The sequence below is a fragment of the Montipora capricornis genome, chromosome 8 (genome assembly GCF_036669925.1).
Source record: "Montipora capricornis isolate CH-2021 chromosome 8, ASM3666992v2, whole genome shotgun sequence".
Taxonomy (NCBI): Eukaryota; Metazoa; Cnidaria; class Anthozoa; order Scleractinia; family Acroporidae; genus Montipora; species Montipora capricornis.
Window position 1 is genome coordinate 23822062 of NC_090890.1, and position 11665 is coordinate 23833726.

Genomic DNA, 11665 nt, shown 5'->3' on the forward strand with positions numbered 1-11665 from the left:
AATTCACAGTTTGACCTTACTTTTCAACACAGATGGAAATACTTTGAATGATAACAAATGCCCCCTTTCCTCTCTCTCGCCTTTCACTTTCAAAATCAAGGTTCGCGCCTATCGTCTTTACAAAAAATCAATAATTTTTGACATGGAAGCAAGAAATCATATACTTTCCTCTGGTTCAAAACACATTTTTTTTGTTTATAATTGGTCAATGAAACAACAGGTGAGAGGGCGTTTTTTCGCTTGACCAGTCTTACGTCCTGGGATGTGAGAATGCAACAACGCTTGTTAAAATCTCGACCTCTCATTGGACAACTGGAAAGATGATCTCAGCCAATAACCCATTCTGAGTTCATATTTTTACACCATCGATGGAACTCAATGGCGGCCTATTGAACGAATTCTTGTGCGAAAAATCGAATTATGTTTTAATTTTTGCCAGTTGAATTTCCTCTTTTTTGCGCTTGGGTTTATATTTCCCGTGGGTCGGCGGACAAGCACTCTTTGATACCGTTTGGTGTCAAGAAATGGAAAACCTATGACCGGGATTTGCAGGTAATATATTATTTTATGTCATGACTATAATCATAAAGGTGTCCCCGAAAAACATGGCTACCCAAGCGTTTGTTCGTATCGGATCCTTTACATTAACTTGAAGAGCCATAAACACAAAGATCATCGATTAAACGCTGTGCCTTTTATTTGGCTTGATTGATTTCAAACGCAAGTCGGTTTTGTAGAAGGTTGAGCCATGAAAATAATTTATATAATCCTGAAAGTTATCTCAGCTGCTAGCTTTCGCTAAAACGTCATGTCAAAATAAATTGCGTTCACCATCGTTTACATATTAAAGCACTTGAAACAACGGTGGTTTTGGTTTTTGAAGCTTTCCGGTATTTTAAAAATCTACTTAAAGATGGTATATATGGAATCCTGCAAAGCTGTTAACTTAAATTGTAAACACATTGTTAATGGCTTTTCTGTGTCTCTATTTTGGCGGTAGAACTTTAATTATGGCGTTTTATAATCATACTTTCTTCAAAAAACATTGAGGTTAAATATCCACAACTGAAATTTGGAAATGTTGCCAAAACATCGTTCAAAACAGGAGAATGAAAACATTTCATCACATGTACATGCCAGTAATAAGCCCTAAGCGGGAAGCACGCAAAGCAATGTTCATGTTAGCAGCTTCTGTAGAAACTAAAAACCTAGTTATAATTTATATAAGACCAAGGTTTTTTATTCAGGTATCTGGGATAGTTTACTTATGGGGTGGTTATAATTTTTCTCAACTTCAATGAGGTAACGATAAAAGTTATATGGTTGATCGAGCGAATTATGTAAATTGTTCGATCCAGTGATCTGCATAAATTACATGGTTTAGCAGCTACCTATAGATATTAATTTTACAATGCACACGAATAACTTTCACTCAAACCCCCTCACTGCCCTAACACGTGCTGTGATGCCATCAGGACCGCGCCCATGTTCATAAAGTGTCACTGCCCAGGGCCCAAGAGGCCAATCCTAAGAGAATGGTAGCGGGTAGATGGGACGTATTTTCTACTTTCAGGCAAGCTAATAACCTACCGTGCACATAAACTGCGAGGGGTTTTCAAACTGAAATGTTTTGTTAGTTACGGGGATCTTGACCGTTCAGTTTGAATGCATACTTTCTTAGCGCCTGATTACATGGTGAGTTTCAGCCCGGGAGCAAAACGCAAATTTCCTTGAGTAAATTTACTGAGCTGCACATGGTCACGTTCCTTTTTCAGCCCGGGCTGAACAAATGATAGCGATTACATGGATTTTTCAGCCCGTTTTCCCGGTTTAGCCTGGGTTGAAACCTTCTCCATGTAATCGAAGGTTCCAGCCCGGGGTGAATTTCAGCCCAGTTTGTGAAACTGGGCTACCATTTTCAGCGCGGGCAAACGGGCTGAAAATCCATGTAATCGTTATCAGTTTTTGAGCCCGGGCTGAAAAAGAAACGAGAGCATGCGCATCGATTGTGTTTTCGAATTTCAGTAAATTTTCTCATAAAAATTTGCGTTTTGCGCCCGGGCTGAAATTGAGCATGTAACTGCAACAAAATTTCAGGCCGGTGGGCGGAGCGGAATTTCAGCCCGGGCTGAAATTTTGTTTCAGTTACATGCTCAATTGGAGATTGCCTAATTCCACGGGGACAGCTTCTGTTGTAAAAGCCTACGTGTAGCCATAACCTCCCCCCAAACCAAAAAACGAGGGAACAAATGGCTAAACGTAGGCAACTGTTGTTAGAGAGGATTTGCAACAAATTACTGAAATTTAGCACATTCCTGACTTAATTAAACTCCGTTTGCCTTTCAGGTATCATATGGCTTCTGTTTCATCGAGGCTGCTTCTTCTGGCCTTCAGTTCGTTTCTGTTGGGAGCTACCTCTGCTCAGGGTGCGCAGGCGACAAAATTACATAAGCGCCATTTCTGTGGGCGAATGTCTTATCCCACAGGCTTCGTGAACGGAAATTGTGTAGTATCAATTAAGTCAGTAAAAGTTTATTTGACCACTGCAAGAAATTTATAACCTGACGTTTCAGGCATAACCCTTCCTCAGAGCTTAGCTGATTCTTCCGGAATCCCGTGCTTCAAACACCAGTCAACTCAGCCCTATGTAGTATATTTCAACAATTATTCCATAAGCGAAAGCGTATGTGGGATATAAGATGGTAAATAGCAACTAGGCGCGTCGCGCCGAGTTGGCTATAACCAGTCTCATATTCAACTAACGCAAATGGAATAATTGTTTATTAAATTTTCACAGGAGATCATCAAGGAGAGCCTCTCCTCTAGTTCTGTGAGTCAACCCTTTCCTGAGTAAATTTATTTTTAGAAACAGGTTTTTATCACAATTGCTTGTAATCTCGCAATCTGATTGGCTAATTTGCCTTTGTCGATGAGAGTCTAGACAACGCTGTACACGTCATGCTCGCGCCATTTTGTCACGCAATATAATAGCCAATCAGGAACATCCATTTTTGGAAATAAACCAATCATATTGCGCCTCGTGAGTCTACAACATTTTGACCACTGTGTTGACGAATATCGTTGTCGATAAGAGTACAGACAACGCTGAACCACTTTCGATTTGTTAATTTTACCGCGAAAAGTATCATATTTCCCTTGAAGTTGAGATTGTTTCGATTGGCTTTTACAACAGTGCGCGTGCTGAATCTCCCAAGGGAGGCGTTCTATAAATAAATCTACTCGGAAAGAGGGCTGTCTTCCAAGTATGGGAGATAGAGGCTCCTCTTAATGAGCTGCTGATTTTCATTAAATTCTTAGACCAACCGATAATCGATGAGACAAGCGATAACCGTATGACCATATTAGGTCATACGGTATATGAGCTAATAACCGAAATTGAGTGAGCCAATCAGAACGAATCAGAACGTGATCTGTAAACGTTGACTTTCGTGTCCGTATTTTATTCTGTGTTAATTTACAGAGCTTTATGATGATGTACCGATTCTCCAGCAGTACAGTCCAATGCTGGGCGAAAACGTTATCGACTATCCCATGTTGGAAGAATATGGTGTCCCGTCGGTTGAAGAGTTCCCTGACGAAGGTCTAGAGGAGGATGATCAAGATGAGGAAGACCAGGAAAGCCATTTCAAAGGAACAGAAAATAACGAAAAGAAAGATGTCATTAAAAAAGCAGGTGAGAAGAGAGAAAGGTAACTAGATTTATGGTGCAATGGAAAGGTACCCCGCGACATAACCAGTGAAAGATAAAAGGTAACGTCACACATGAGCCGAAAGAGCTCAATTCGCCAGACCTTATCTTGTTTTAACACAACCGGTACCATACAATATTTAACAAAAGGTTTACATGCAGTTTGCAACCATTGAGGTATAGAAGCACTTGGGAAGTTTGTTAAGCACTCAAGACACTGTAGTTGTTCGCAGCAGGTTTACCATTTCTTTAACAACATAAAATGAAATCATAGAAAACTCCGGAGACTACTTTTTAAAAAGCGCGCGCATCATTTGAAAGCAATGGAGCAGACGTGAATTGTAAACTTATATCCTTTGTTGTCGTCAGTATCGTTTATCCACAGGCAAATGTTAACGGCATAATTGACCAATCAGAGCGCACATTCTCGTAGAGTTTTGTTATAAACAGCATCGTCATGAAAGAAACTAATCCACTGGAAATAAGTTATCGGATGGGTTTTGGCGTGAAAATCAACTAACATGGGCTTTGGCAAAGGAATAATCCTAATGTTGAACTTTGATGGCTTAACAACATCTAGGTTAATGTCCCCATTAACCCTTTCACCGCCATAAATGCCATTCACACTTATAGATTTTACTCTGTCTAAAGCCAGACGATTTTACTTGTCAATGGGGAAGCCCTCGGCGGTGAAAAGGTTAATTTAATGTAGTTGCTCAATTACAGCAAGGATCCCATAGGCTGACTTTCATTTAAGCGACGCAAGCATACGAACAAGCAACATACGCACAACCATTTTCTTGTTGTTAATAAGAAAAAACATTGATGGCCAAAAAAATTTGAGTTTCCATATTTTGCTTATTCTTACGCTTGCGTCTCTAGTTAATTAATTCAAAATCTCTCTAGTATGTGAAATATCCAATCAGAAAGCCAAAAAGTTGTCTCGATTTTGTAATCCTCACTCTAAGAGCTTCGAAGAGGGAGCTACTAAAAGACAAAAAACGGAAACGAAACGTTCATGGCTCGAATATTCATCAAGGAGGTTTTCTATGGCTCAGTAATGGATCGGTGACTTTCCGTCAATATGGTGCTTCCTGGAAACATCAAAATTCAGCCCATTTTTTTCCTTTTGAAGCATTACTAAAGCAGTTATTTGTGTCTTTATTGCAGACAACGAGCATGCGCAAAAGACACCCTCTGCCTTGAATTCCAAAAACGACGCACGTGAAAAGCGGCAGCTCCCTCTTCAAGGTATCACCAGCGCCAAAATACAAACTCTCATTACCTGTTTCCGTGTATTGCTAAAAAGACACAAGGGAGAATTTACTTACACACTCCTCATCTTTTAAGAAGTGAATGTTGTCGTTAATTCTGATATTTTCATTGTAGACGACCCAGTTGAAATGGCTCGAGAAAAATTAGAACGAGCGATAAAAGCTGCCCAAGCTTTAACGAGCATAGAACAAGAACTTGGATTGAATCCGTCAACCATCGAGAATAAGACTACGAACCTCGAATCCGTGCTTAAAAGTGAGGAGAAAACCTTCAAGAAAATGGCGGATGAATCACAAGACGCAACAAAGAAAACCAAATTCATCAAGTTGGAAAAAGACGCCGACGATGATATGAACAAAGCAGAGAATATTTTAAAACTGATCGTCAATCTTGAGGCAGCAAAGTTTTTGGCAAAACAGCGCGCTCAAGATAATTTAGAAGAAGCAGAAAAGCGGAAGCTCGCTTCTAGTCCTCCAGCAATCCTTGGCCAGCCAGTTGCTTATTCCGTTCCCCAAACAGTGGGTTATTTTGGAAGAGTTCAACAACCTGTTTATCAACCCATGCTACAGTCATACATGGCAGGTTATCAACCGCCGACATTTCAAGGCATGACCTCCCCTAGTATCGCCTCTGCTCCCAGCACGATGTTGTCTCCATCTGACTTAGCAAGTCCGACCAGTACGGTGCCACCGTATCAGCCCGCTTATCAAGATGAGCGGGAAATACAGAGTATTAATGCAAGTGAGTTACTTGGTGGCAGCAATTTAGCCAGCAAAATTCTCTTACTAGAGCAAATCATATACAAAGATAAAGCAAAATCAATGTTCCATATTGGAGTTTTGATATTTAACAGTTGACATGCAAACAGTCGGCTGGACCTCAGTGAGCTTATAAGTTTACAGGTATATTCCTATATTCGAGTTGAGCCTAATGAATCGTTCTTTCTTTCTTAACTCTTTTTCTCATATTCCCCTTATGTCTACTTGGAAAAAGCTTTGGAACCAAGCGGCAAGAAAAATCACGTCCCACCAATTTTTCCCTGTTCGATTTTCTTGTTGGTGAAGTAATCTACTTCGAGCTTATCTTGGCTTTTCTCTTTATTTTATAACTGTTATTTTTACAAATTATTATAAAGTATTTTTATAAATTATTTTATAAGTTATGGTATGTCTTAATTTAAGAATAGCCATAATCTGATTCCCAATTTGAAACCTAAGAATGAATTTGAATTTTGTCTTTCAGTAAAAGCAACGCAGGCGAGTGCGTCATTGCTTCCTCCTCAGCAAACCTCGCAGGCAGCAAGAGCAAGCCCAACGTTGCAACAGTCAGCCAAGGTTGCGAGCTCCAACACCCAAAAAGAAAACTACGCCATTCAAAAGATACCCCAACCTAAACAACCTCCAGCGTTGCAGCCACCAATCACAGCTCTCAAAGCACAACCAATCGCGCATGAACAGTCCAGCAATGACCACAAAGTAATGCAACTGCATGCTAAACCACAGCAAACCAAGGAAAAAGCACCTGGGTCAGTTTCAACTGCAAGTGAATCAGCTCATCCTGTCGTCCCAGTTAAACCGGTTATGCCATTGCAGCCCATCACAACACCCTCACAAACGATTGAAACAGCTTTTGCCCAATCAAACGGTTTGTTGTCACAGGTAGCACCATGGGCAGCTTCATATAATCCGGGTTTGCTTGCTCCAAATTTATCTCCAATGTCAAGATACTTTGATTCGTCTTCCGACGCTGCAAATCCCTTTGCGCCGCAGTCTTTCAACCGACCGATGTCACCTCACCCACAACAAACCCTTGCTACTTTGGCACAGCAAACGAAACCAAACCTCAAAGGACCAGAACCCGTCAAGCCAGTAGTTACGCCGGTCACTGCTCCTTTTATCGTAAGTAATTGAAAAGAAAACGGTTTAATATAAATTTACATATTTGAAGTGTGGCTCATAGACGAAAGGGAAAAGTGACCCTCGTACTAAACTTGACAACATGAAGAATTGTCTTTTATAGTCACCTGAAAAATTTAGGTCGCTTCAACGGAATTCGAACCCAGGACCTCTGCGATGCCGGTTCAATGCTCTACCAACTGAGCTCAGTTGGGAGCAGGGGCCCGTTTCTCGAAAGTCCCGAAACTTTACGGGCCATTTTCGGGTGTCACAATTTCTTTTGTAACTCAAGAACGGAGAGCATTCAATTCGTCAAACTTCACATTTAATTTTCTTTTTGTTACCTTGAAAGCATGTTAAAATATCGGCTTTCCAAAACAAGCGGTTGGCAATTTCACAGATGGCTTTTCGGGCCCGAAACGTTTTCGGGACGTTCGAGAAACAAGCCCCAAGTCAATTTGTTGGGCTCATGTGTTCCCGTGAAAGGACTTGATGAATGAAATAAATGTATAATATTTGAAGTATGGTCTTCAGTGATTTTCAGGTGTCTATTGGAAACAATTGCTTGGATTGTCTAAATGAGTGCGAAGATCACTTCTCCTTTTTGTCAACTGAAAACGGTTTAGTTAAGGAAACACTGGCTGAAACCATGGGCTAGGATGAGTAGTACGTTTCAAATGAGAAGAATAAGATGTGAAGCGTTTAAATCCTCTTGATCTGCAATGGTCATAAAGTCATGGGAAAAAGATTCTAATTTTTCGATGTAAAGCGGGGCCGTCGACTAACTTTTGATTCAATGGATCATCCACATACCGCTTGACAATGCAATCGAATCCTTGCGTCATGTTCATTAGTTGTCTTGTCTTTTAAGTCATGATAACATTTTAATTATTCAATACATTTATCGGTATAATAATTTGTAAGTTTTACTATGGCAGGCTTAACTGATTAGAGTGTAATGTGAAGTGCTAAGTATCTACCCCATATGAACCCTGTGAGCGTTAGCCCTACTGATGGAAATAGGCCCACACAAGGACAGAGAAAAACTCTGACCAGAGTGGGTATTGAGGTGGGTGGTGCATATCATGGGGTAGATACTTAGCACTTCACATTACACTCTAATCAGTTAAGTCTGTTCAAATAAAAGTGTTACACCGCCAACGTTTGCAAAAACGTAATCCTTCCTTGTCCTTTTACTATCGCAGGAACAGCCACAGACTTTGTCGAATCCCACCCCTTCTATGAAACTGGAATCACCAAGTCCAGCGACATCCTCGTATGAGCAGGCACCATCAGCTACATATCCATCAAACTCATTTTACCCATCGAATTCCCAGTCTTTCCCTTCCGGCATCCAAGAGTACTCCTGGAATGCGCCGACATTTTACCCAAGGCCAGCTGCATCCTATGAAGCACCAGGTAAAAATCAAACGCTTCGCGATTTTCCAGCCGAATGTGGTGGAGGGTTTTGCAAATGCTAGTGTAGAGAATTGAAAAGAAAGGTATAAACGTCGGCTAATCATTACAGAGGAAGAGCACCGCGATGATCTTCCTGACTTTCATTTCACTAAATGATAAGATCGTGAATTTAAACTCAAACAAAGTTGCCGTTGTCCTTTAGTTCTGTCCCTTGTCGCTCACGGTCTGTAAATTTTAAGGTGGCTGAATTCAGTTTTTTCCTCGGTCAGTGGTATTTTCATTGAAAGCCGGCGCGCATTTTTGGAAAACAAAACAAATGTGGCGAGTATGGCGACAACTTTATTCGTATTCTCGCAATTGTCTTGGAAATGCGGTGTAAATTCGCTGCCATTACGTTTTAAAGTGAAACTCTTTTCGAGGAACCTTCAAGGAACCCGGCAAAATGCTGCGCATGCGCGTTAGCTCGAAAATTTGAGACAAACAGCTGTTGGCTGTTTACCAAATTTGAGACCAACAGCTGTTGGCTGTTTACCAAATTTCTCGCAAAAGCGTCTTTAGATTTTTCAGGAATTTTGAATTGAAATAGTTCCGACTACAAATGGGTCGTCTAAAAAATCAGAAAATTAACAAACAAAAATTTTGGAAAACTGATAAACGTCTATCAGCGATGAAAAATCCGTCTTTTGAAATTCTATGATAGCAGCTGTTAAAAGTACTTCATTTCTATTATTTTAAGTAAGCTAATATTGCAAAAAAAAAAAAAAAAAAAAAACTAATGAGTGAATTTTGCATAAATTAATTGTACATACGTTATCATGGTAATAACCTGCAGAGGACATTGACTGTCACAATTTTAAACTTTCGCGGTAGCACTTACTGATGAGTGACCAAGTTTAAGCTTCCAGCCAAAAACTGCATAAATATGGCAGAAATGGAAGCATACGTGCTTAAAAACTTTGATTAGTCACCTTAAGTAAAAACTTTAGAGCAATGAGGTTTCGTTCCAAGCCAGTGCACGTCCTGAGCAACTCTCAGGGAGATTCCCGTGAGTTTTTTGCGAACATGCAACCATGGGAACAAACAATGACAATAAGGAATTTAAGCACGCGACGTTTTTGAGCCGCGGACGGCAACCGAAAGTAAGCTGTTTTCCCTTTTAACTTGTCTAATCACTACCACCTTTCCTCCGTTAGAGATGATTAATTTAAAAATCTGGGAGACACTACTATCCTGGCATGCAAAATGTTCAAAAACGGCTCAAAAACGTCGCTTTCTTTAACTCCTTAATGACAATGACAAGAAAAACCATATATATAATGTTCATTATTCAAAGGTAGTCCCAAACATCCCGGTGGCATACAGTTGGACCGAATTCCATTTGACTTTCAAGAAATATTTCCGAAACTTTTGATTGAATTCGAAACACTCGAACATAAGTTTCCTCGAATTCCAAGAACCCAACTTGGAGTGCAGACCTCTGTAGTTAAAAAGGTGCGGTCAAAGAATTTCAATTGAACGTATTATGTTTTTTTTTAGTGAATCCTCTGCTTGAAGAGGCTTATCGTAAGCTTCAAAACACGCGGCGAGCCAAGCTGGCCATGAGCAAGATTGAAGAAGCCATTGGCTTGTCACCAAGCTCAGTCAAGCATATTATTGACGATATCGAAACACAAGCAAAAGAAGAAGAAAAGCTATACGAGGATGATATGGGCAAGGAGAGGGCTGACATCAACAAAGAAAAGGCACTTCTTCAAAACGACGAACTCCAAGCGGGAGATAATGCGGCGAAAGAGAAAATTAAAGAAGATGAAGCTAAACTGCGAGATGATATCAGAAAGGAAAATGTTGCTAAATCGGAGGTGGATAAGATCAAGAAAATCGAGAAAATCCTGACTATCATTGAAGCTGCCAAGTATTCAGCGATGCAGAGAGCAAGGAAAAAGATGAATACACTCCAAGGTGCCGATGAGGGTCTAGACGGAGAGGAAATTAGAAAACGCGATTTGGAAGATCTTGAGAAGGACATGAGGAGACGAAGACGAAACGAAATCAACATCTGGCTCAAGGGCTCAAGAAATCGTATCGACACGAGTCATTTCTTACGGAATCACTTAAGCAGATTGGCAAAACACCGACAGAAAAGTTCTCGATGGGGCTCATATGGCAACAAACTAAGCCTGTTGAATCGTTTTCAAGTACAAAACGAGGAACGAAGCGAACCGAGTGCTGATGAAGCGCCCAAGCAAAATCCATTGCACAAATTGAAATTCTTCAAAACGCTTGTATCCAACAGGAAGCTCGATTCCGGAAAACAATTTTCCATTACAAAAAGAACTGAAGTCCAAAAGAAACCCAAGAATACTGTTGACAACTTTATCATGGCTAAAATGCTGGAAAAGATGGACAAATTGTTTAAAATTCAGGAAAATATTTTGAAGTATCTCAAAATGGAGCATGATAGACACCGCCAGCATGACAAAAAGCCAACTAAACGATGGAGACGAAGCTTACACCATTCAAAACATCACAAAAAACTGCACAGTAGTGTAACGAAAGATAAGATAAAATCCCATTAACAAATGATAACTTATCAATTCTAAACCTTTCTGTTTGCTTTAAGGATTCTTCCTCTCCTCAAAGGCCCAAGTTCACCCAAAAGACATTGCGCGCAATGTCTTTTGGGTAAACGAGGAAGTAACAGATATCTGACCGAGGACAGGAAAAATATGTCCTATCGTTTGCATTTTCGGGAAAACTGAATGGAAAATACTTTTTTTAAATTCTTAGCCATCACGCATGAGAATACGGGAACAAGAATGAAACAAAAGCGTAGAACATCAGTGTCGGGGCTACGTTTCTATAAGAACTGCAGTCCTACTTCATTGGGGAGTGAAACAAGTACTGAAAATCTCGTTTTATCAACGAGTTGATACAACTGGCCATTTTTATATTAGAGACGACTAAGCAGTCTAGACGACCTAGCCGTCTAGTTCAAAATCGGGAAAATTGCAGACATCTTAGTTGGATGGCCTTATCTTGCAAAGACGACTCCGCTGTCTAGCATCAAGACGGGACGGCCAAAACAAGACGGCTTGGGAGCTTATCAAAGGGAGCCTTTATCTCCACTTATTCCTTGAGTTAATCCTTTCTCGAGTAAATTTTATTTTAAGGAACACGTTTTTCCCGCGAAAGTATCATATTCCCTTGACGCTTGGATAGGTCTGTTTTGATTGGCTTTTACAACAGAGGGCAGGCTGAATCTCCCAAAGGAGGCATTCTATAAATAAATCTTCTCGGGAACAGTTTGACTCCTATGCCAAGCATAGGAGATAGAGGCTCGCCCTTGATGAGCTCCTGGAAAATCAGA

The 11665-nt window shown here is 40.4% G+C and overlaps 1 protein-coding gene across 2 annotated transcripts in view; it reads left to right on the forward strand.

The window, feature by feature from the left end:
- The first annotated feature begins 317 nt into the window (after positions 1-317).
- The window catches only part of LOC138060715 (uncharacterized), a 12128-nt gene continuing 780 nt past the window's right edge, over positions 318-11665 (forward strand). Inside the window, exons 1-8 of one of the 2 annotated variants that reach the window (XM_068906572.1) lie at positions 388-552; positions 2347-2426; positions 3482-3694; positions 4880-4960; positions 5099-5725; positions 6227-6882; positions 8085-8298; positions 9835-11665. The exon at positions 9835-11665 is cut by the window's right edge and continues 780 nt beyond it. In XM_068906572.1, coding sequence (XP_068762673.1) covers positions 536-552; positions 2347-2426; positions 3482-3694; positions 4880-4960; positions 5099-5725; positions 6227-6882; positions 8085-8298; positions 9835-10874 — 2928 coding nt within the window. In that variant the 5' untranslated portion in view covers positions 388-535 and the 3' untranslated portion in view covers positions 10875-11665. Of the gene's footprint in view, positions 553-2346; positions 2427-3481; positions 3695-4879; positions 4961-5098; positions 5726-6226; positions 6883-8084; positions 8299-9834 lie in introns of both variants that reach the window. The other variant, XM_068906573.1, reaches the window with a different exon arrangement.